At 42.7% G+C, this 27,061-nt stretch overlaps 1 protein-coding gene across 1 annotated transcript in view; it reads left to right on the top strand.

Annotated features, from left to right (window-relative positions):
• USP44 (ubiquitin specific peptidase 44) overlaps positions 1–17,212 on the top strand; it is a 34,895-nt gene extending 17,683 nt beyond the window's left edge. Inside the window, exons 3-6 of the mRNA XM_075856855.1 lie at positions 10,224–10,422; positions 12,417–12,525; positions 12,674–12,879; positions 16,578–17,212. Of these exons, the coding sequence (XP_075712970.1) occupies positions 10,224–10,422; positions 12,417–12,525; positions 12,674–12,879; positions 16,578–16,756 (693 nt within the window). The 3' untranslated portion in view covers positions 16,757–17,212. The remainder of the gene's footprint in view (positions 1–10,223; positions 10,423–12,416; positions 12,526–12,673; positions 12,880–16,577) is intronic.
• Positions 17,213–27,061: the final 9,849 nt, after the last annotated feature.

Here is a 27,061-nt window from a genome sequence, read left to right as displayed (position 1 = left end):
AGTCGTCCCGCAAAAAACAAGCCCACACACAGCTCCACCGGCATAAAAATAAAACAATTATGGCTCTTAAAACATGGCGACACAAAAACAACTAGTTTTGAAAAAAAAAAAGTTTTTACTGTGTAAAAGTAGTAAAACATACAAAATCTATATAAATTTGGTATCGCCACAATCATAATGACCCACTGAATAAAGTTATTTATACCACACAGTAAATGGCGTAAATCTAAGACGCAAAAAAAGAATAGTGAAATTTATAGGGTTTTTTTCCATTACCATTTTTTTTTAATAGCACCATTTTGGGGTACATTGAATTTATTGATTAACTTTTTTTAACTTTTTTTTAGGGGGGGGCGGGGGGCCCCCCTAAAAAAAGGTAAAAAGTTAATCAACTTCAATGTACCCCAAAATGGTGCTATTAAAAAAAAAAAAAAAATACGTGTCCAGCAAAAAACAAGACCTTATACAGCTATGTCAACACAAAAATAAAAAAGTTATAGCTCTTGGAATGCGACGATGGAAAAAACGCAAAAAATAGCTTGGTCATTAAGGTCTAAAATAGGCTGGTCATTAAGGAGTTAAATGTATATGTATTTTTCTAATGTTTAACTATTATGTAAAACCAATTGGGACACTGAACATGGATTATAAAAGGTGTGCACCTGAGTTTGTATTTTATGCTTGACAGAGACCTGTGCGGGTTGCAACGTTGCAGGTTTTGTGTTGGTGAATAAAATAATAATCTTCTATTGGAGTGCAGCGGTTTCCTACTCTTTATTTGGATTCCCATTATAAAGTATGGGAGCACAGTCCGTAAAATAAGAAAATAGGACGTCCTATTTTTTCAGCAAGTTTCTACGGCACGGACACCTTCCCATAAATATACAGGAAGGTGTCCGTCGGCCATAGAAATGAACGGGTCTGTAATTACGGGCCTTAGGCCTCATTCACACGACAGGGTCCGGCCGATTTTCCCGGCAGGTTTGCTTCCGGTTCCTGGCCGTGTTGCCGTTTTTACCGGCCGATTTGGACCCGATTTGCATTCGTTTTTTTCCATGACCATTTTTTAATCGGATGAATTTCATTTGTCAATTGTTTTTTTGAGTCCACCCACTATAAACACACCCAGTAAGGTCACATGATTGCCAGTCAACCTTTTTCACTTGCTTACAGAGTATAGATAGCTTTGTCTGATCCCTCAGCTGCATTTCATTGGATAGGATTCAATAGGATATAAATGAAGTTTATAGTGGAATGAACACATATTCCATAGCAACAGATGCCTAATTAAACTACACATAGATACTGTTCATTCCAGGTCTATCAAGCACAGGAATTTCCAAAAACGTCTATTCATATGGAGTTTATGTTTATTTCCTCCTCACTTCCATCTGTTCATGCCATGTCTACCAGGCATAAAAAAAAATCATTATGCCCTTTTTTTAGATTATCTTCACACTACTAATAATGTTCATTCTTTTACTTCATTAGTTTTCAACATTCTTTTGTATGTCCCCCAGGACAGAGCTTGATGTCTCTGTCCATATCTGGATAGGGACATCCGGGGCAACTCCTGAAGTGGAATCTCCATGTGGCCGGTGATTCCACTTCAGGAGTTTCCCCTGATGTCACTGTCCATATATGGACATAGACATCAAGCGCTCTGTCCAGGAGCGGAATCCCCGAATACACAGGGATTCCGCTCCTTCAGGGAGCTAAAGTGGGGCTAGCACATAAAGCAGGGACAAAGCTACAGCAGTAGCAGCCGCAGCAGCTGCTAGCGGCACCATCGGCCATGGTAGGTGTCGCAGCTGCTATAGCGACGCCTGAAGAAGTGCCAGGGTGGAAAGGAGGCCGATTCGCCGGGCCAGGGAGATTTGGGAAGGGAGCCATCACAGCGCCCCCTTTCACCTGCTGTACACCCCAGCCCTGCCACACAGTACCCCTGCACATAGCAGAGCAGGGACCTCGCTACAGCAGTACCCCCAAAGTGTTACCTCCAGCATGCAGCGCTTCTTCTGAATGGGATACACTCCTCCTCACATGCACTCTGCTCTGTGAGGAGGAGGAGGAGGAGAGAGTGCGCGAGCGACGGTAGACCCGGCCATCACTCGGGACACATTCCGGTGATGGCCGTGTATTACCCGGCCCCATAGACTTCTATGGGAGCCGGGCGGCCGGGTACCCGGCCGAAAATAGGGCATGTCCCATTTTGTGACGGCCGGTTTTCCCGGCCCGTCAAAAAATCGGTAGTGTGAATAGCCCCATTAGGTGTCTATTGTTCCTAATGCAGCCGGGTGACAGCCGATTTATGAACGGCCGTCACCCGGCCGGGAAACCCTGTCGTGTGAATTCCGCCTTAGAGTGTAACTAACTTAAGCGTGTGCTCAGGAACCGTTCTATCAGACCTCTATAGTAAGGCTGAGTGCACATGTTGTGTTTTTTTTAGCTGTTGCAGGAGAAAACTGCATCTAAAAATGCATGCGTTTTTTTTTATTACCCATGTGTTTTACAAAGTGTCATCTGTAGTCTAGTTTTAAATTTACTAGTCATAGGGTTACCACTGAAACACTTTGTAAATGCATTTAGATGCAGCATACACGCAATATGTGAACCCAGCCTAAAGACTGCCCAGATAATAGATCATGATTTTTTTCTAAAGACTTTTACTTGCAGTCTTTACTATATAGGCCTGATAGAACTTTGTTCCTGATAACGCTCTCAAGTTAATTACACTCTTTTGCACACGAAGGCTGAGTTCATATGGGGCAGATACTCTGCATAAAAGCACGCAGCGCATCCGCCCTGTGCGCCGCAGGGAATTCCGGCCGAAAAACCGCACCAAACTGTGGTCAAGTTTTTCACCCGGAATGTCCGCTGCGCAAAACTGGCGCACTTAGCCGGCCTGCTAGCAGTCCAGCCTCCTGGAATGATGTTTCCACAGAATGTCATGCCAGGAGGTCAGCCTGGATGAAGCACAGAATTCTGGGTAAGTATATTTTTTAATTTAATGAGTTGCGAATTTTGCGGTGGAATCAGCTTTTTTGCTGCAAAAATCGCAACATCTTCTATTTGTTGCGGGTTTTACCTCTCATTGAATTCAATGGGGTAAAACCTGCAGCAAAAAAGCAGCGATTAAAATAAATACAATTGACCTGCTGCAAATTTAAAAAAAAAATGCACCTCCGGTCGATTTCGGAACGTTTTTTTCCGCTCATCATTTACGCAACGTTTGGATGAGATTTGTTTAGATCTCATCCATTTTGCTGTTACTGTATTATGCTGCGGATTTTACAAAACGAAATCCGTTGCAGAAAATCTAAAGAATTTACGCTATGTGTGAACTTACCCTAAGTGTGGACGCATTCCCACTGATGCTTACAATGCCAGTGGCAAATATAAGTATAGGAGCATGCCCAGTTTATACACGGTCTTTGGCTGGCAGCTACTATGTATCTATTAGACGTTCGATACATCATTGGCCTAATTCTTTCACCCTAAAGAAGCCAGTCATGGCGACACTTGTTGGGGAGACTAAAGCCGACGCACACCTTCCCGTATATTTCCGTGAAGGTGTCCGTGCCGTAGAAACTTTTCGAAAAAAAATAGGACATGTCCTATTTTTTTATTTTACGGACCGTGCTCCCATACTTAATAGTGGGAGCTCGGCCCGTGAATACGGACAGCTGTCTGCGGCCGGCCGTGCTCGTAACTAGGGGTCGTAATTACGGGCTTGGTCGTGTGCATGGGGCCTTACTGTTGAATTTTCTACGATGCATGATTGTTCGGGGAGTAAACCTCCAGCAGTTATATTGGACCTATAGGGATTGGAAAACTACAGTTGATAGTGTTTCTTTCTAACTATTAAATAACTATGATGCAGGCGTATTGGGATTTTAATATTTTTTTTCCCATTTGGGCACAGTCAATATTATTTAGTGACAAGTTTTATGTTTTCATGTCTATTTTGCCCCAAAGGCTTTTGTTTATAGTGGAAAGATAAATCAGAGCACTCTGTAGTTTTACATTGCAGCATTCTTTTATTCAGAGTTTCGGCCTGTATTTAGGCTTCTCTTTCCATGGTCTACGGGGTGGGAACCCTACTAAGAGCACTCTCTGTAGATTATAAAGAAAATATTCAATATCAATCACCGCAATGTTGGCGTGTGTGACATTTTATGTTCGGTCATCAGTGCTTTTTCCATAATCTACTTGGACAGCAGCTGCTGGTGTGATGAAGTCAGATAAGGCTGGGTTCACACGAGCACATTAACGTCCGTAATGGACGGACGTATTTCGGCCGGAAGTCCCGGACCGAACTCAGTGCAGGGAGCCGGGCTCCTAGCATCATAGTTATGTACGACGCTAGGAGTCCCTGCCTCTCTGCAGGACAACTGTCCCGTACTGTAATCATGTTTTCAGTACGGGACAGTAGTTCCACGGAGAGGCAGGGACTCCTAGCGTCGTACATAACTATGATGCTAGGAGTCAGGCTCCCTGCACTGAGTTCGGTCCGGGACTTCCGGCCGAAATACGTCCGTCCATTACGGACGTTAATGTGCTCGTGTGAACCCAGCCTAAGAGTAAAGCAATTCAGTGTGACTTGTCCCTAAATCCTACTTTCTGTGCTCATCCAGCAGTCCTCTATGGCTTGAACCTTGATGTATGGGAATTGCTTTCACAAGAAGCTCCTGCACTTATGGATTGTGTCCTCCTAGATGATATCCGTTGAACGTCTCTTCTTGTGGTTCTTGCATCAATATGACTTTACAGAAAGGAGTCATCAGTGTAGCTCGGGCATTAGGCGGGTACAGATAAGGCATCCGCGTGGCATTTGTTTGGTGCAGTAATATATGTAGCCAGATGAGGCAGGTAGTTCACTGGGCAATTCTAAAATGCCCCTCACACAGTGAGGTCCAGACCACACCGCTCCTTACCCCTGGGGGCTCCAAAGTTAATTCAGTGGGGGGGGGGGGGACAACAAAAAATGAGACCAAATGAATGTAAAGTTTTTACATATTGAACCTCTTTTTGTATTTTTCAGAGGGAAACTGCTTTAATTTTCTTGCTGCATCAGGAACCACATGTAGATTTGCAAGGAAAAACAAAAACACGGTCCTGTTTTTTAGATGTGATGGTCTGTTTCTCAACTATGCTCAGTGTCCGACACATGTATGTGTGAACACCTTCTTACTTCTACAGCATACACTTTCTGGATGACATCTGTGTGAAATTGGATACATTTGCCCGTAGGTTTGTGTAGCACAGGGGTGGACAAAATACTGGAGTTTAGAAGACATTAGATCACTCTGGAAGCCAGTTTGACTTGAATAGCTAGGCTATAAGAACTTCCGTAGACGTTAATAGATAAAAAGGCAAAAGCGTTAGGCGGCAGCAATGCTATTCTAGGCACATTTGTTACCGGAGATCTATTCCTGGTTTCTATGAATTGAAGAAAAAAATTTCTGCAGCTGCAAAGTGGGTCCTACTGATTTCTGTCTAGTGGCAATCTGATGTTTTTTATATAGCGTTGCTTCTAGGGGACAAAACGGCACACAATGTTTTTTGTTTGACTTTATATATGTATGAATTAGAAACATTAGGAGCTACATTAGCGCTTTATTATGGATCTGGTCTCAAAGCCATAATATGGCCATGTGTATGTACATTTAGGAACCTTTTTTACTCTTGTAGTTCTGTTCCTAGTTATCTCTTAAAAAAAAAAATAATAAAAAATATATATATATATATATATATATATATTTATCAATATTGATCAATGCAAAAGTTCTGGCAAACCCATATGAATACATACTTGTACCCACAATACCGGCTGACCTTTCCTTAGGACTCCGCATTGTGACGCTAGCGTATTACTATTTATTTGACTTTTGAGACCAAGTATGCAAATTCATTAACACCTTCGTGATTGTCAATACGCCTCTTCCAGCGATCACGAAGGGGCTTTATTCTGATGCATATGCCTATTTACGACACTGCAGCAGAAGCCGAGCTCAGGTGCTTGACTGTCCAATGACAGCCAGGATCCCAGCTACTTAACCACTTAGATGCTGTGGTCGATAGCGATCACAGCTTTGAAGTGGTTTCAGAGGGAGGATGAGTTTTTGGGGGGTCGATTGGTTTCATGGGAACCAGGGGCATAATGTAAAGAAATGTAACCCCAGCACACACAAGTACAAAAGAGATCCAGATGCAAACTATATTTAAGTTTTATTGCAACAAAATGGTGGTATTGAAGTAGTAAGCTACTTGATAGGGACGTTTTGGCCGACCCACGGCCTTTGTCACTGCGGCTGATTATAGATGTCACTGGTATGGGATGTCCGCCGGATCTGCCCTGCATAATGTAGGTCCCCAGGTATACCATCTTTGTACTCCTTTTAGGGCCCCGCTTCTGCATAATACACTGCACTACATACATAGTGCAGTGTTTTATGCAAGCAATCAAACGATCGTATGTCCCTTGTTGGACTAATAAATGTGGGAAATAAAATTTCATAAAGTGTAATGGAAAAGAGATCCCAAGTAAAAAGAAAAAAAACAAAAACAAACACATTTTCTCTTAAATGTTTTTTTATGGAAAAAAAAACAACAAAAAACAACATAGTTTGTATTGGCGAATTCGTAACGTCCCAAAATATTAAATTAACGTTATTTTATCCTGCATGCTGTATACCAACAAAAAAAGCTATCAAAACGTTTCATTTACCCCAAGTTGGTGGCAAAAAAATAACTACTCACAAAAAACAAGCCCTCAAAGAGCTCCATCAAAGTGAAATATAAAAATGTTGTGGGTCTTGGAATGCAGCAACAGAAAAACAAATTGGGTCAGATTTACTAGAAGGTCATGTTCACACAGGGTGGATACGCTGCATAAAAGTAAATTCTGGTGCAGTTTTTCAGGTGGAAAATCAGCTGTGGAAAACAGAGGTGAAAAAAGTTTATATTTACTCTGTAGTCATGGTGGCCCGTCCCTGTGTTGTCCATGCACCCCGGCCTCCTGGGATATTTCATCCCATATGACCGCTGCAGCCTGTCATTCCAGGAGGCCGACCTGAACGAAGAAGTATAGTCCGGCGGGAACGCTGCGATTCCGAAGCATAAACTGACATGTTGTGAATTAAAAAACTGCACCGCAGGTGAATTTATGTACGTGTTTTTTTTGGGCAGATTTTTTACACAGCGTGTGGATGAGATTTTTTTCAAATCTCATCCACTCTGCTGCTACTGTAGTACGCTGTGGTTTTTCCACAATAAAAATCAGTTACGAAAAATCTGCAGTGTTTCCGCTACTTGTGGACATACCCATACTATCCTAGTTTTAGACTGTAAACTTAGACAAGGCAGTCAGAAGATTTGTCAAATTTACGATAATGGTGCATGCTGTATGATAAATTTGGCAGATCTAGGTAGACATGCTGGACACTTCTCTTATAGCACCTATACGTTAGCTTAGTTAACGCTAGTTTTCTGCACCAGAATCGTGGCATGTTTTTGGAGCATGTTGCCACGCCACATTTGATAGACCACTTTGTTCTCCTGTAAGCCACGCCTTTTTGTTGAGCATATGCAAAAAGGGTGTCTAAAACTGTTAATAAATTTGGCACACGGCATGTATGCCTGAGTTCTGGCTCAATTTGAGCCAGAATTCTGGTGCATTTTAAATTCTAAGGCCGGGTTGCCACGGGACGGATACACTGTGTAGAAAAAAATGGAAAAACACACTTTTCCCCCCTTATAAAAGACTTCATTATTAAAAAAAAAATTAATAAAAAAAAAAAAAAAAGTGAAGTCTGCATATAATTGGTATTGCCGCATCCGTAACGACCCAACTATAAAACTATTACGTTATTTAACCCGCATGGTGATAGACGTCAAAAATGTAATGAAAAACAATGGCAGAATTCCTGTCCTGTCTTATAAAAAAAATGTGATAAAGAGCAAACAAGGTCGTATGTAAATGTTACCAATAAAAACTTCAAGTCATCCTGAAAAAAAAGGCTTATACAGCTGCATTGGCGGAAAAATGTAAAGTTATGGCTCTTAGAATATAATGACAGCCACTCCGTTCATGTTCGGGACCTCTGTTCTTTTGATCTGTGGGTTCACCAGCGATCAAACACTTTTCACCTATCCTGTGGGTGGGATTACCCCTTTAGGGGTTAATTGACAGAGTCCCTACAAGCCACCTCCTGTCAGTGTTGTGCCTCCCGACATCATTCTCTTACTGTCCCATTAGCATCTTTCTTCCTTATTGAAGCTCACATACAGGAAAAGAACGGTATCTCAGAATGTTATAACCTAGCTTTTATACCCGGAGTTACTCGGGAGATTGACTTACGGTATAGCTGGCGTCCGTCAGAGCGCCATGCGCATGCATCAGACACCGGCGCCATGTTTAATTGACGCGAGACTCCGCGCACGCCTAGTGCAGCACAAGGACACCCCCCCCCCGCCCGTGCACAACGCGCCTGCGCCAGGGCCGCCCCACATCGTGGCCCTCCATACATGCACAGTGCGACGGCCGGGGGCAGGACCAAGCACCACACCTCCCGTGGCTACCAGTGCGCATGCGCCGGGGCCGACACCAGGATAAACACGGCGCGGCTCCCTGCGCATGCGCAGTACGACGAGCGCCGGACACCTCCAGTCCAATAACAGGAACGATGCAGCTACAGGGAAAGTGAATGCGTGTAGTGGTGTATGCGATAACCGCAATGTGTGCCCCGCTTATAATAATAATAATAATAATAATAATAATAATAAATGGTACATAAGTGTGTGTTATTAGAGGTTGGAGATGATAGAAAGAATTCATAACCATCAATATTATGTAGGAAAAAGACCACTTCCCCCTTGGCACATCCTGTTGGTATGATCCATTTTAAACCAATGAAAAATAGGGCTTCAAACAAACTTTCGAAAATATATATGATACTGCACGATCACACTACGTCAGCACAATGTAGAATTGTCCACTCTGATCGGACAGCTTCAGAGTGATATTGGGTACAGACCTGTCAGGAGTTTAAAGGGAATGTATTATTAGAAAATAACATCTGACATACTATTTAAATCCTGTTTAATGTGTGTGTATAGTACCACAGCGTGTGAACCCAGCATTATAGTCTTTGACGTACCTCTTAATATCAATTGACCTACCGGACAACTGATGACCTATCCACCGGATAGGTCATCAGTATATCATGGGTGTGGGTCCGACACCCAGACCCCGCACCGTTAAGCCCCTCCGGGCACAGGATGTTGTTGTCCATTATGCTCTGTACGGAGCCGGAAGCAGTTGGCTCCATACATAGCATAGCAGCCGTGCTGCAGCTCTGCTCCTATTCACTTGAATAGGAGCAGAGCTGCAGCTCTGCCGCTTTTGAGTGGCAGGAGCCATCTGCTTCCGGCATGTACGTCTGGTCCCCGGAGGCAGCCGGAGCAGCTTAACAGTGCGGGGTCCGGGTGTCGGACCCGTACGGATGATATACTGATGACCTATCCGGTGGATAGGTCATCCGTTGTCCGATAGTGCACTACCCCTTTAAGTTCAGCTGCCATAAGGAATACTCTTCTGTACGGTCTATACAGATAATGCTGAAAGGAAATGTGTATCACCAATATTGCCGCCCCCAGGGTAAACTTAGAAATAAAAAATAAAAATATCTACAACATGTAAAAAAATAAATAATAATTTCTCTTCTATAGAATTTAAAGAGGACATGTCGGTTCTCTTGACATGTCTGTTTTAGTAAATACTTATATTTCCCATGAAATAACAATTCTGGAGCATATTTTTTCAGAACTCTGCATTGTGGTGTTCCTCCTGGAAATGTATGAATAAATTAACAACTCGGTGTTACCATTTCCTTTGTCAGAGGGGCCGTGTCCCTACACAGTCTCACTCTGACCATGTCCAATCAGTGCTGACCGTTTGTCTACAGACACGCCCCCAACTAGTAACAACCATTTTTCTAATTATGCAGACATTTTCAGGATGAATAACAGAGGAACGGCACAACTCAGAGTTATAAGCATAGATGCTTAAGAATTGCTATTTCATGGGGGACACTAGTATTTACTAAAAGACATGTCCGGTTCTCTTTAAATATAATTAATGGAACTAAAATCAAATACATGAGATATGTACTATTTGTTCTATGACATAAAAAAATATATATATATAATTTTTTCCCTAGGTAACTTGTCTTGCCTGTGATAATAAGTCTAATACAATAGAACCCTTCTGGGATTTGTCACTGGAGTTTCCGGAGAGGTACCACTGCAATGGCAAGGAGACTGCCTCCCAGCGACCTTGCCTATTGACTGAGATGCTGGCTAAGTTCACAGAGACTGAGGCATTAGAAGGGAAGATCTACGCCTGTGATCAGTGCAACAGTGAGTAGATGCAGTATGTATTCACAAGAATATTCTGTTCTTAACCTTCTGCAACACATGCTGTCCCAGGCACATACTATAGATGTTGTGATTTATTCTTTTATTTTCTGTCATCTTCATTCCATAGTGTAACCTGCGACTGAAATGTAGCTCCATCATTAAAGAGCATTTGCACCTAAAATAGAAATCTACCGGTAATAGCTACCTGTTTTGCCATCTGTTAAAGGGGATCTCCGAACATTTTTATATTGATGGCCGTCCATCCTTAGTGTAGTTTATCAATATCAGATCTGTGGAGGGCTGACTGCCGGCAACCCCGCCAATCAGCTGAATGAAAGTGCTCTTTGTGTGTCGGTTGATTTCTGACCATGAAGGTGAAAACGGCATAGCTCGCTGAGCTGCGCTGTTTCCGTAAGCCCCATAGAACTGAACGGTTGTTACGGAATCGGCGAGCTACGCTGTTTTCGTAACTCCCGACCATAAAGTCAGGAAGTGTCCGTGAGGCAGCAAGAGCAGAAAGAGGTAGGAACAGGGTTTAGGGGGCAGGTTCTAGAGATAAGTGCGGGTCCAAGAAGTGAGACCCGCATCTATCTGACATTTATGACATATCCTGTGGATATCCTCAGAAAAAGCATGGTTGAACAGCAGCACACGTCTTTTTAAATACTTTATTTAGTATTTATACTATAAAATACTTTATTTCTTGGATATCCTATGGATATGCCATAAATGTCCCTCGTGGGAAAACCCCTTTAATGTCACACAGCTGCATAAGTCCATCATAAAGAATTAATAGTGTTAACATGCTCTTTCTTCCCACATTTCCATCTCTGACCTCCCATTGAAATCAGTGGGAGGCAGAGAAAGCGTTGTTTTGCCCGCGGCGCTCAATTACCGCTAGCGAAAAACGCAGCGAAAAATGAATTGTGAGGCAGATTTTTCTGCCTGCAAAAAACTCTGTGCGAACATGGCCTAAGAATACACGTTTTGAGTTCGCCAAACAGCATGTGGCAGACTCCCCAAACACATGGAAGATGCTCTCTGGTCAGATGAGATTGAACTTAAATTTCAACTTTTCGGCCTTGATTGGAACGCTGTGTGACGAAAACCCAACTTTTCCGATCACCCCAAAAACGTTATTCCCACAGTGAAGCATGGAGCTGGCATCATCATGCTGGGGAGGCAGGGACTGGAAAACTAGTCCGGATTGAATGAGAGATGGATGGCAGTGAATACTGGGCAATTCTTGAGGGAACCAGTCTGTTTGTCAGATTTGGGACTGGGAACAAGCAGGACAATGATACATAATGGTAAAGCTTCACCAGAGTATTTAAAGGGGAAACATTCAATTGTCTTGGAATGACCCAGTCAAGCCCAGACTAATTGAGAATCTGTGACATGACTTGAAGACGGCTGTGCATTAAGGCAACCCATCTCACATGACTGAATTGAAGTAGTATTACCTGGAAGAATGGGCACAATTCCCAGTATCTGGCTGTGCTAAGCTAATAGAGACATACCTTGCATGTGTCATTGCCGCAAAAGAGGGGTGAATAAAGACGCAAGGCACTGTAGGTGCCCTACAGAGAACGTAGATCGGGAAAGTAATATACTTTTAAAAACCGGTGTTATGAAAGTGGGGAAAAGGGTTAAGTCCATCCACTTGGTTACAATATTCTTGTAAATATTCAGCGCTTACTAAAAAGCCACGTTTCCGTGGTCTGAGCCACCTGAGGGAGCCGGCACTGAGATTACTGGTATCTATTGTACTGCGGGTGACTGTATAAATGATGATGCAGTTAATGCCATGTCCGTAGCTGGAGGGATGGCAGTCATAGTTGCTGCCTCATCAAAGAATAAAGCGGCATCCTTATTTTTTTGCTTACTGTTATATGTTCATCTCCTATTAACAACTATGTAGGATTTGGGAAGGAAAGTTTTCTTCCATATGGAAAGCAACATAAAATTATGAACATATTTCATGTAATTTGCAGCAAAACGCAGGAAATTCTCATCAAAACCAGTTATCCTTACAGAAGCCCAGAAGCAACTGATGGTGTGTAGACTACCTCAAGTTCTGAGACTGCATCTCAAAAGGTTCAGGTAATAGAATACATTGACAACAAGCATAATACATGTTTTATTGCCTCTGTTCTCCGGTCCATGCTAGACCTTTTGTAGTTTTGGGTATGATACAAAATGTAAGGTATACAGAGCAACACAAATGACATTGTGATTTTCTTTTCTTTAGGTGGTCTGGTCGCAATCATCGTGAGAAAATCGGGGTGCATGTCCAGTTTGATCAGATGCTAAACATGGAGCCATATTGCTGCAGAGATTCTACTGCAAACCTAAAGCTGGATTCTTTCATTTATGATTTGTCGGCTGTAGTGATGCATCATGGGAAGGGATTTGGTTCTGGGCATTATACAGCCTTCTGCCACAACCCAGAAGGAGGTAGTGAATGTGCTCTGTATTTCATCTTCTATAAAGACTAATAATGTGCGTGCTTTACATTCACATATCTGTATCTTCTAGTGTATGCTCTACATACAATGACATGATTGCTTTCATGGCCATCACCCTGGAACCTTGTCTGATGTCTGTGGGAAAGCCTCTATGTATTTCAAACTTCAAGCAAGTCTGTTCATATTATGTTCCCTCCCCAGTATTGGAAACTAGCAAACATTGTTAAAAAGATGCAAGCACTTTGGTAACGTCACCAGTCCCGGGTAGTCCTTTTATAGCCGTTTTTATAGTCTATTATAGTGTGTGGTCGTATTGAGTTATACACTGTAAAACTCGGGTATTCTTGATGACTGGATGTTTCTCAGGTCAAGCCCTGTATGATAATGGACTTGATGGCGTCCAAAGCACAAGACTAGAAGACCTTTTAACCCCATAACCCCCCCCCGGCTTAATTTCATGTTGTATAAGCTAAATGTCTGGTATTTGGACGTATGTTGATCAAATACTGTTGCCTGACGCAATGGACTTTCTCAAAAAAGCATGGTAGTAAATGGTCATTAAATAGTACCGTACATAAGAATTCCAAATCATGAAGTGAACATGGGGAATTTGATGTTTGATTCTGTCATTCTATTTTTTTACAGACCATAAACACAGGTCGACATCCATCCTAGGTTTGGAAGGGAGTATGCCTTAAAGAAGACTGTTCGCTCTCCTGACATGTCTAGTTTAGTAAATACTTGCATTCCCCATTATATAAAAATTCTGGAGCATCTTTTCTTAGAAGTCTGCATTGTGCTGTTCCTCTGTTATTCCTCCTAGAAATTTATGAATAAATTGAAGGGACAAATTTCCAATGGGAAACACCACAGACTGACTGTCCAATGCTGACAATGCCAGAATGTGTAGGGACAGGCCCCTTTGGCAAGGGCAATGATAACTCCAGTAATAATAGCAGGGAAAAAGGGATGGGAGGAAACCTCCAGCTCACCAGCTTCACACTCCTGTGTTCGATATCGCCCGGATCAACCGCGACGGCTCACGGCAGGGAGCAGTAGCAAGAAAGAGAAAGGTCCAGCGATGTGTGGTATAAGTGGGGGAAACTCCGTTTCCACTTTATTGAAAAAAATATCGACATACAAATGATCCAACGAAGTAACGGAAAACACCAGGAGGATAACAAGGTGGTAAGAAATGGCAAGAGCACATGGTCTTAGCCATGATTAAGAGCACAGCCAGTGCTTGAAACGCGTAGGCTCCATTTCTTGCCATTTCTTACCACCTTGTTATCCTCCTGGTGTTTTCCGTTACTTCGTTGGATCATTTGTATGTCGATATTTTTTTCAATAAAGTGGAAACGGAGTTTCCCCCACTTATACCACACATCGCTGGACCTTTCTCTTTCTTGCCAATGATAACTCCGTTGTCTTTTTATTTATACATTTCAATTAGGAATAGCACAATGCAGAGCTCTAAGAAAAGCTGCTCCAGAATTGTTATTTCATAAGGAATACAAGTATTTACTAAGATAGAAATGTCAGGAGCTGACCGCTTCTCTTTAAATCATGCATTCTTTGTTTTTAGGTAGAGGTGTTCATCATAAGCACATTGAAAAAAATCCAATTACATACACCATGAGTTTAATGAACCTTTGACATACAGATGTGTTTCCTTGTATTACAGTAAAAAATTTCACCTGGATTTTGAAGTTCACCATAACCCAGGAAGCTTAACCCCCTTCGCGCACCTCGACGTGCCATTACGTCCTGATGTGGGGGGTGATGCATGGAGCACACTCACGCGATCCATACACTGCGGGTGTCTAACGAAGGCCCCTGGGACTGCCTTCACTCTGCCTCTGGTAAGCCCTGCCTGTGGCAGGGCTTAAAGTGGTTTTCCACGTTCTGACAACAGATGACCTATCCACCAGATAGGTCATCAGTATATGATCAGTGCGTGTCCGACACCCAGACCCCGCACCGATCCGCCACTCTGGCTGCCTCCGGGCACTGGACGATGTTGCTGGAAGAAGATGGCTCCAGTCAAAGAATAGCGGCCAAGCTGCAGCTCTACTCCTATTCGAGTGTATAGGAGCAGGGCTGCAGTTCTGCCGAACGGCCGCTGTGCAGTGGTCGGAGCCATCTGCTTCCGGCTGTAACTACTGCATACTGTTCAAAATATCCGGTGCATAGAGGCAGCAGGAGTGGCGGATCGGTGTGGGGTCCGGATGTCAGACGCGCACCGATCATGTCATTCAGGTCATCAGTTGTCAGAAAACCCCTTTAACAGAAGCCTGGAAAAATGACTATACACTGCAATACATTCGTATTGCAGTGTATTGTACCAGCGATCCAACAATTGCTGGTTCAAGTCCCCCAAGGCAACTAATAGAATGTGTAAAAAAATTAATAAAAAAAAAAAGGGAAATAAGGTTTTATTACTGGTAAAAAAAAACAAAAACCTTTTCCAATTTTCCTATAAAGTAATGTGAAAAAGTTAACAAAATTGGTATTGCTGCGTCCGTGAAAGTCTAAACTATTACAATATAGCGTTATTTAATATGCACGGCGAATGCCGTAAAAAATAAAAAGATCAAACCGCCAAAATTGCTGTTGGTTGGTCAACTTAGCTCTCAAAAAAGCTCTTAGGGTATGTTCACACGATGAGAGGCATTTACGTGTGAAAAGACAGACTGTTTACAGCTGCCTCGTTTCACACGTAAATGCTCCTCGCATTTTGCGAGCCATCTGAGACGCTCGTAAATCTTGAGCTGTGCTTCATTGAGTTCAATGAAGAACGGCTCAAATTACGTTGCAAAGAAGTGTCCTGCACTTCTTTGCCGAGGCAGTCAATTTACGCGTCGTCGTTAGCTGTCAAACGACGACTCGTAAATTACAGGTCGTCTGCACAATACGTCGGCAAACCCATTCAAATGAATGGGCAGATGTTTGCCGACATATTGTAGCCCTATTTTCAGGCGTAAAACGAGGCATAATACGCCTCGTTTACGTCTGAAAATAGGTCGTGTGAACCCAGCCTTAATAAGTAATCAAAGTTTTATGTACAAAAAAAAAAAACTACAGCTCGCTCTGCAAAAAATAAGCCCTCTCACCACTCAATCCACGGAAAAATAAAAAAAAGCTAGGGCACTCAGAATGTGGTGAAACAAAACACATTGATTTTTCAGGCGGCAATGCCTGCGGTGTTCAGGACGGATACGCTGCACAGCTTGACGCAGCGCCTCCACCCTGAACATGCACTGTGTGTTCCTACCCTTAAATGCAGCCAATAGAAACTACAACTGGTCCCGCAAAAAATAAGCCCTCACACAACTCTATTGATGGGAAAATAAAATGGTTATGGCTCTTGGAAGGCAGGGAGTGAAAAATCAAAAAAGTAATTAGGAGCAGAGGATGAGGGTCCCAATAGTGAGGACCCCAGTGATCAGATATTTATTACCAATCCTGTGGATAGCTGATAAATGTTAATCCTGGGACAATCCCTTTAATTTGAAAGGGGTCCTTGGGGCCCTATGATTACTGTGTAGACCCCTGACTGGACTACAACCTGACCTATTTTGATGCTGTCGTAACCATGTACGTTCAGTTTGGGTTATAAAATATATGTATAAATTACATAGCCTTTTTATTGCAGTGATAAATGTCAATTTCTCTTTTGTCTATCAGGGTTCTGGGTACATTGTAACGACTCCAAGTTGTACGCTTGCACAGTTGAAGAGGTCTGCAAGGCACAAGCTTATATTTTATTCTACACCCAGCGTGTTGCTCAGGAGAATGGACACATGTCTAATCGGCTTTTGGGTTGTGGCTCCCCACCTGGTAGTCCTCCGACCACACCATGCTGAGAAAATAAATGCCTGCTAGAAACTCAACATAATGGCAGCTTACGGTCCGTGCCGGAATCTTTGTGGATGTAATGGACTTTGTTACGGTGTCACTTGGAAAACAACGCGTAGCAAGTGAACATCATTGCCCTGTGGGATCTGGGCTGAACAAATTTGTATGAATTTTAATGTTTGGTCCTGCCTTGAGCAGGTTGCGTATAGTGCGTTTTACTATACCACCTTACCAGAAGGTGTCCGCACCACGAGTCTAAGAATGTGATATTTCTCAAATTAATGTACAATATGTTTATACATTTTTGTATGGTATTAAGCACTCAAATAGAATAAAAATGATTTTTAATATTTGTATATTGGCATTGTATAACTTTTAAAGCATTTTCTATCAAACTATTTTTACTGTTCCCATGTAAAAAAAAATGAGTTCATACCTCAGGCGGACTGTTTCATGAATGTCATTTTCTGGTGTTAGACATTTTATTTCTCCTTTTTTCATTTTAATACATCATACATTGTATTTTTTACAATTCCTGTGCTCCTGTCTGTTCTTGTCTGATACAATCCAATCTAGTTCTTCATCAGTTGTTGTTTCACACAAACAGAAGTTCTTGAACTGCATTCAGCTGAGAAATAGTTTTGAATTCTTATTTCCAATAGAAGTTTTGGAAGTCATTCTTTTGCTTTTTGGCTGTATGCAGTGACAGATTCCAGGTCTATAATATAGCGTCCATGACGTGCCTGCTATGGCTTATATTGTTTCCCCATGTGCCTAGGATTTTATGCAGCAGTAAATGAGTTGGGTTTTTCTCGCTGATTCTTAGGCCTCATTCACACGACAGGGTCCGAGTGTCGGCCGGGAAAATCGGCCGTTTTTGGCAGATTTTCCCGGCCGGTTTGCATCCGTTCCGATTCCGTTCCGGGCCGAGTTGCCGTTTTTACCGGCCGATTTGGACCCGATTTGCATCCGTTTTTTTCCGTCCGTTTTAAAATCGGATGAATTTCATTTAAATTTGTTGCCACACACAGCCCTTTGTAGATAATGCCACAGCCCCCCTGGTAGGTAATGCCACCCTGCCCCCTGTTGGTGATGCCACCCTGCCCCCTGTTGGTGATGCCACCCTGCCCCCTGTAGGGTGATGCCACCCTGTACCCTGTAGGTAATGCCACCCAGCCCCCTGTAGGTGATGCCACCCAGCCCCCTGTAGGTGATGCCACCCAGCCCCCTGTAGGTGATGCCACCCTGCCCCCTGTAGGCGATGCCACCCACCAGCCCCCTGTAGGCGATGCCACCCACCAGCCCCCTGTAGGCGATGCCACCCACCAGCCCCCTGTAGGCGATGCCACCCACCAGCCCCCTGTAGGCGATGCCACCCACCCAGCCCCCTGTAGGTGATGCCACCCAGCCCCCCCCCCCCTTCCAGGAGAAGTCACTGACTTCAATGTCCGTATATGGACAGTGTAGTCACTGACTTCTCCTGAAGAGGAATTCCCTGCCACAGGTTGGGAATTCCGCTTCAGAAGTGAGTAACGTCACTGTGTCCATATATGGACAGTGTAGTCACTCACTTCTCCTGTAGCGGAATCCCGGGCCATAGAGTCGGGGATTCCGCTGCAGAAGTACGTGACTTTGCTGTGTCCATATATGGACAGTGTAGTCACTCACTTCTCCTGTAGCGGAATCCCCGGCCATAGAGTCGGGGATTCCGCTGCAGAAGTGCGTGACTTCACTGTGTCCATATATGGACAGTGTAGTCACTCACTTCTCCTGTAGCGGCATCCCCGGCCATAGAGTCGGGGATTCCGCTGCAGAAGTGAGTGACTTCGCTGTGTCCATATATGGACAGTGTAGTCACTCACTTCTCCTGTAGCGGCATCCCCGGCCATAGAGTCGGGGATTCCGCTGCAGAAGTGAGTGACTTCGCTGTGTCCATATCTGGACAGTGTAGTCACGCACTTCTCCTGTAGCGGAATCCCCAATCCCCGGCCGGGGATTGGGGATTCCGACTCCTACAGCGAGCAATAAAAGACCCTCCTCCTCCTCCTCACATGCACTCTGCACTGTGAGGAGGAGGAGAGAGAGTGCGCGAGCGACGGTAGACCCGGCCATCACTCGGGACACATTCCGGTGATGGCCGGGTCTTACCCGGCCCCATAGACTTCTATGGGAGCCGGGCGGCCGGGTGCCCGGGCAAAGATAGAGCATGTCCTATTTTTTGACGGACGGTTTTCCCGGCCGTCAAAAAATCGGTCGTGTGAATAGCCCCATTAGGGGTCTATTATTCCTAATGCAGCCGGGTGCCGGCCGATTTATGAACGGCCGGCACCCGGCCGGGAAACCCTGTCGTGTGAATCCCGCCTTACAGGATGCTGTATTATGGAAGCACCTTACAAAGCCACACAGAGCCTACCAAATTTATGGACCAAAACGGCAAAGAGTAATACCATTCATACAAGTTAAAATACAGAAAAAAAAAATGGTGAACTCAAATCTACTGCTGAAACGAACATCACTCCGTTATGGAAATAAGCGGCTATGGTCACATCTGTGCCAGGAATTCGGTTTTTCTGTTCCATCATAGGAAATATAATGCTGTGACAGATCCTTCACACGAAGGATACCAATGGTGCCCAACAAACCCTATGGGTCTGTCATTTTACCGGAAGAAAGGGTGTAGTTATTTATTTCAAAATTTTGGACAGAATGGGAACAGCCTTAAACGTACAATGCTTAGCTAAAGAATGGCATGGGGAAATCTGAGTAGAATATTGCCCTATGCCCGTATTTCACTATCTGATGTCCAGAAACGAAACTTCTTGAGCAGATATTGTGCATTTCTCTACACATTCACTGTCCCACTTTAGTGCTATGTGGCTGCTAACCGTTCTGCACATAGCGTGGTTTCAGACTTAGAAGCCCCCTTTTGGATTATTAAGACAAACCCTTAAAGGAATATGAAACAAAGTAACAAATTTTTTTTATATATATATATATATATATATATATATATATGTTACGTAGGTGGAAAAAAGACACAGGTCCACCAAGTTCAACCTTTCTCAATAATTTACACGGCATTCATTGCTTGATTAATAATAACCCTTAAAGGGAACCTGTCACCAGCATTTCACCTATTGAGCTTTACTTATCCCTCACTGGCCGCTGCTATCAAAAGTTCATTGCCGTTATCCCCGCTCCTAAACTCCTCCTCCGACTGTAAATAACTGTCTGCAAACATTTTACGCCTTTTATCGTAATAATCCGCTGTCCCTTTGTGCACACACACCAGAAGAGGACAACAATGCACAAGAGCGGGATTTTGTGTGCTGGTGGAAGGCGAGGAGCTGTCAATCAAAAGTAAGGAGGTGGGAAAAACTCGGAAAGACTGGAGGAATGAAGATATGACTCTTTTCAAATGAAAATCTGACTCTCTTATGCTCATTAGCATATGGTGTGGGAACACTAAAAGATGGAATACTAAAGCTACAGAGCCGACTAAGAAGACAATTATAGGTTATATAGAAATGATTTTTCACCCACTACCACCTGGTATGGCTGGTTTAATAGGTGAAATGCTGGTGACAGGTTCCCTTTAATGCTATTTGTAAATCTATCATCTAGCCTTTTTGTAAATGCTGACATAGTATCTACCATTACTACCTCTTGACTGCTGTAACTGTAAAGAACCCTTTCCTATATTGTCTGAAACATCTTTCTTCCACACGCAATGAATGTCCTCTGTAGAGTCCTTGGAAGGACCAGATCATGTGCTAGTTCTCTGTATAGACCACATATATATATATATATATATATATATATATATATATATATATATATATATATAAATGTTAATAAGGTCACTACTTAGATGTCTTTTTTCCAAACTAGCTGAACAAGCCTAATTTCTCGAGCCTTTCATTATAAGGGACACCTCCCATCCCATTTAATCTTGTTGTCCGCCTTGGAACCCTCTCCAGTTCTCCTATATCCTTTTTACAATGTGGAACCCAAAATTGAATTCCATATTCAAGATGTGGCCTTACAAGGGATTTATAGAGGGGTAATATTACATTTGAATCACAGGTTTTTATCTCTTTGTACACCATAAAATCCTATTTGCTTTTGAAGCTGCTGCCTGATATTGAGTGCAGCTGCTTAGCTTATTTGTTACCAGAATACCCAGGTCCTTCTCTTGGTCCATTATCCCCAGTTTCATTCCATTTAATGTTTATGCATTAATACTATTAATCAAGCTGAGTTTTAAGTATCCTACGAAGTTTTGTATTGGCAAAAACTGACGCCTTGCTATCAATCCCATGCATTAAGTCATTAACCCCTTAGTGACCACTAATACGCCTTTTTACGTCGGTCACTAATGGGCTTTAGGCTAGGCTGACGCCTTTTCACGTCAGCCTAGTCTAAGTCCTGCACGGGTCTCCCGTGCAGGCAGGAGCCGGGGCTCTGCTGTCTGATGACAGCTGAGCTCCTGCTCCAACGCCCGCGATCGAAGTAAACTTCGATCGCGGCCGTTTAACCCGTTAAATGCCGCCGTCAACAGCGACCGCGGCATTTAACTTTGTTTACACAGGGAGTGCGCTCCCTCTGTCACCCATCGGCGGCCCGCGAATGAAATCGCGGGTCTCCGATGGGGTGTCATGGCAGCCGGGGGCTTGATAAAAGCCCCCAGGTCTGCCCTGGACATATTCCTGTTAGGACGCGCCGGAGGCACGTCCTAACAGATTGCCTGTCAGATTTACACTGACAGGCAATAATGCTCTGGTATACGAAGTACACCAGAGCATTATAGCAGCGATCGGAACATCGCACAGTAAAGTCCCCTAGTGGGACTAATAAAATAAGTCATCAAAGTGAAATAAAGATTATTAATAAAAAGTACAGTAAAAAAATAAATAAAACCATTTTTTTCCATAAAAAGTGGTTTTATTTAGTAAAAGTGTAAAAAAAAAAAAAAGTACACATATGTGGTATCGCCGCGACCGTAATGACTCCATTAATAAAGTTAATATGTAATTTAAACCGCAAGGTGAACACCGTAAAAAAAAAAAACACAAAAAACGATGGCGAAATTGCAATTTTTTTCCATTGCCCCCCAAAAAAGTAATAATAAAAATGAATCAATATGTCCCATGCACCCCAAAACAGTACCATTCAAAACTACGTCTCGTCCCGCAGAAAACAAGCCCAAAAAATCACTACATTGATGGAAAAATAAAAAAATTACGGCTCTTGGAAAGCGACGATGCAAAAACAAATAATTTTAGTTCAAAAGTGTTTTTATTGTGCAAAAGTCGTAAAACATAAAAAAACCTCTACATATGTGGTATCGCCGTAATCGTACCGACCCATAGAATAAAGGTAACATGTTATTTACGTCGCATAGTGAACGGCGTCAATTTAAAAACGCATAGAACAATGGCGGAATTTCAGTTTTTTTTTTATAATCCCCCCCAAAAGGGTTAATAAAAGTTAATATAAAAATTATATGTACCCAAAAATGGTGCTATTAAAAAGCACAACTAATCCCGCAAAAAACAAGTCCTCATACAGCTATGTAGACGAAAAAATAAAAACGTTATAGCTCTTTGAATGCGACTATAGAAAAACGAATAAAATAGCTTGGTCATTAGGGCCTAAAATGGGCTGGTCACTAAGGGGTTAATAAAGAGATTAAAAAGAATTAAACCTAACCCCAATCCTTGTGGTACCCCACTGCTGACTTCAGTCCATTTTGAATAAGTTCCATTTAGAAACAACTGTTTTCTGTCCTTTAACCAATTCTTTAGCCACTTGCATACATGGTTCCCCAGTCTGTGTAGCTTCAGAACAAGACTGTTGTGTGGAAGAGTATCAGATGCTTTTGCAAAATCCAATATCACATCAGCCGCATGACCAACATCCGGTTTTCGCATTTACCTCCTTATAGAAACAGAGCATGCTAGTCAGGCACAACCTGTTTTTCCATGAATCCATGCTGGTTATCAGTTATTAGATTATTTACCACAATATATTTTTGCAGTTCATCTCTTAGGCCACATGCACACGAGCAGGCTTTTGCTGGCGCAATTTGCCCAAAAATCCACGGGAGAATTGCGGCCCCATTCACACGACCGTGCATGGCCCAGGAGCCTGTATCGCAGAAAGAACGGACATGTCTTATTAGGGCTGTGTTCTGCGGTCCAAGCTCATAGAAAATAATGCGCACGGCCCGCGATTTGTGGGCGGCTCACGGATGACACTCCGCGGCCAGCCGGCCGACCCGAAAAGCACGGGCGTGCACATGGCTACGGTTGTGTGCATGAGGCCTTAGGATATCCTCAAATATTTTACATACCACATATGTCAAACTTACTGGACGGTAGTTACTCGGTTCCACGCTCTTAGGCTGGGTTCACACGACCTATTTTCAGACGTAAACGAGGCGTATTATGCCTTGTTTTACGTCTGAAAATACGGCTCCAATACGTCGGCAAACATCTGCCCATTCATTTGAATGGGTTTGCCGACGTACTGTGCAGACAACCTGTCATTTACGCGTCGTCGTTTGACAGCTGTCAAAAGACGACGTGTAAAATTACAGCCTCGTCAAAAGAAGTGCAGGACACTTCTTGGGATGTTTTTGGAGCCGTTTTCTCATACTCTATTGAAAACAGCTCCAAAAACGGCCGAAAAAACGGCACGAAAACGCAGCGAAAAATGTGAGTTGCTCAAAAAACGTCTGAAAATCAGGTGCTGTTTTCCCTTGAAAACCGCTCCGTATTTTCAGACGTTTTTGGCTCGGCGTGTGAACATACCCTTACCCTTCTTAAATATTGGTACATCAGCCATCCTCCAATCCTGCGGCACAGATCCTGTTACAAGAGAGTCTAAGAAGATGAGATACAATGGTCTGTCCATTACTGAGCTCAATTCCCTTAATACCCCTGGATGAATGGCGTCTGGGCCAGGGGCTTTAGCAATATTTAATTTGCTCAGTCGCAGCTGTACTTCCTACTGTGTTAAGCAGGTCATATTGGGTGGGGAACCTTTATCACTGTCCCCCCTAAATACCTGGCATTGACAGCTCCTCAGTGAACACAGAATAAATGTGTGTTCAATATCTCAGCCCTCCATTTGTCCTCTACAATTATATCCCCATTCTCATCTTTAAGAGGGCAAATGTAATCAGATTTTTACTTTTTGGCATTAACCCCTTCCTGCCGCAGCCCTTTTTCAGATTTTCATTTTTTCCTCCCCACCTTCCAAAAGCCATAACTTCTTTATTTTTCTGTTGATTTTTGCGGGACGAGTTGAAGTTTTTCGTAGCACCATTTATTTGCCATATAATGTACTAGGAAACGGGGAAAAAATATTTGTGGGGTAGAAAATTAAAAAAACCAGCGATTCCTCCATGGTTTTTTGCACGTTTTTTACGGAATTCACTGTGCAATTAAAACATGTTAACTTTATTCTGTGCGTCAATACGATTACGGCGATACCAAATATATAGTTTTTTTTCTATATTTTACTACTAAAAAGTAGTAAAAACCTAAGTGCAAAAAAGAAAATTTATTCTTTTTTGCACTTAGGTTTTTACTACTTTTTAGTAGAGCCGTAACAGTTTTATTTTTCCGTAGATTAAGTGGTGTGAGGGCTTATTTTTTGCGGGATAAACTGTAGTTTTTAATAATACCATTTTGGGGTACATGCAACATTTTGATAACTTATTTCATTTTTTGCGGGCGATTAGGTGACCAAAAAAATAGAGATTCTGGCCTTTACAATTTTTTTTTTTTACGGCGTTCGCCAGGCAGGTTAAATAATGATATATTGTACTAGTTCAGACTTTGCAAAAAGATGGCGGACCTGGGGGCCTTCATTAGGCCCTCAGGCAGCCATAGCAACCATCGCCCCCATTGTGTATAAAAACATACAGCTTTTAGCACAACCAGCGGCCTGGGCCTATATGTTCCCATGAATGTCAGGATAGTTAAAAATTGCCCATAATAAGGACCCCATTATTATTCGCAGTCTTTTCTATTATTTTGCAGCATTTCATCCTCAGTCTGTTCCACCATCTTCAATGACATTCATCCTCCAGCCCTCTAACCATCTTTTCCCCAGCACAGCTGCACCCTCTCCCCATTTAGATGGAGCTCGTCCCTACCATAGAGCCAGTGTCCGACAGAGAATTCATCTCAGTTCTCCATGAACCCAAACCCTTCCTGCACCAATTTCTAATCCACTTATTTAACCAGTGTCTTTCTAGTGGCACTGGTATTTCTGAAAACACTACCTTTGAGGTCCTGGACTTTAGCTGCTCTCCTAGTTCCCTAAAAAAGGACCTTCAATCTCCCACTGACTGTCATTGGTACCGATGTATACCATAAATGACAGGTCTTCCCCAGTCCCACCCAGCAATGTGTCTTTTCGATCCACAATATGCCAAACCTGAGCACACATTCAGTCTCGGCAACAGATGCCCCTATCTGTTTGACTAATAATAGAATCCCCTTCCAACGGCATCTGTCTGAGCTTTTCTGCACTCCTACAGCAGTCCTTGTCCTGGTTACTAGGAGCAACACCCTACTGAGTGATGGTGGCCCTGGACTTGCATCCCTAATATCAGCCAAACAGACACATTTACTAGGTTGTGCCAGTTCAGGACTAGCCTCCCTGGCACTTTTCCCCTACCCCTTCTTCTGTTAACCAGCTATTAATCTGAAGATACTGAGCTTGCCCCCTCCATCTCGAAGGCCCCAGCCATTGCATGCTCAGTGAGCTCTAAACTTCTCTCCAAGTTTGCAATGCTCCTACATGTTGCAAGCTGCATCTTTAGATCCAATATCTGGGCTTCCAAATAGACAACATGCGTACATCTAGTGCAAAGATATTCACCCTCAAAACAGCTGTTCAAGGCATGCATACATTGCCCAAGACACACACCGGGTAGCATTGTCCACGGAGCACATTTTACGTGGGGATAAATAGTATAGCAAAATACATTTAAAAAAAAAAAATATTTAGTACAGAATACCCAACCATACACAAAGAAAATGTACTATGACCTTTTGTCAAACTATGCACTTATCTGCAAAAATCACTCTTTACTGCACTCACTCCACAAAACATCACTTGCAGTCCCAACCAGCAGCTCAGTGTGCAAAAAAAAAAAATATATATATATTTTTTTTTTTTTATTCAGGCAACATCAGACAAATCATAAGAAAAAGAATTTAAGGTATCGACAAAAAGACAAAATTGATACAAAGTGAAAAAGTGCCGATAAATATAATATACATACAAATATTGGCATGATACAAAAAATACCTGATTTAAGAAAATCAAAAAATACCCAGCTGTGTAAGGGGATGGAACTGCAGGACCACTCACCAATAGATGATCGGCAATGCAAATAAAATGAATTAGTAAGATGTATTGAGACAAACGTCATGCTCGGTGTTTGTAAATCTCAGCTGCGCATGCGTCATAAAGAGAGAAAACCGGAAGTAATATGTAATATGCAAAGCTGGGGGTCTTTGCCCGCCTTAAATTCATTTTCTTATCACTATTTTTGCTTTTCACAAGTTATCGCTTTAATGAGGCTAATTATGCAAATTGATAATGTGTTATATAGACTAGGTTGAGCCCTTGTATCACTGTGCTTGAAAATGGTCCCATTGCAGGACTGAAACATTGCACTGTCTGTTGTCTGAATAAATAATATTTTTTACTATCTAGCGGAGTGCTGCAAGATCTTCTTTCGAATATTCTATTTAGTCCAAAAGGATCGAGACTACTTGCTGGGCACCCAGGATTTAATTCCTTAGTGAGTGCGGCTTCTCTTTCCTTCAGGCAGGATAATGGAAAAGACGGACTAAACATGGAAGTAACGGTAGACCTTTTTGTGTATGTGTCTTCCATACACAATACCAAACCCACCCCATGTGTCACTCTGGTCAGTCGTTTGGTAAACCAAGTAAACATATGTGATGAACCGCTGTATACTCTGGAATACTTGTGTGTAAAGAAAGTCAAAACACATCAATAGGCTTCACTCTGACACTAGTTTACCTTAGTGTATAGTCACAGAAGTAAATTGATCAGATCCATTTATTATATTCTAAACTATAAAATCTTTACAAATGGCAGCCAAAGCAGTTTTCCCACACGTGAATGGGAAATGTGTGTTCTGATAGTAGAAAAGGTTGGGATAGTCATTCAAAAGATAAAAATGCACACTGAAGACATTTCACCCAAATAATGACAATTCAGCTCTGCATACACCGCAAATCAAATGATTGATGAATGGA

This window comes from Rhinoderma darwinii, chromosome 3 (genome assembly GCF_050947455.1).
Source record: "Rhinoderma darwinii isolate aRhiDar2 chromosome 3, aRhiDar2.hap1, whole genome shotgun sequence".
Lineage (NCBI taxonomy): Eukaryota > Metazoa > Chordata > Amphibia > Anura > Rhinodermatidae > Rhinoderma > Rhinoderma darwinii.
This window is presented reverse-complemented; position numbering and strand designations above follow the sequence as displayed.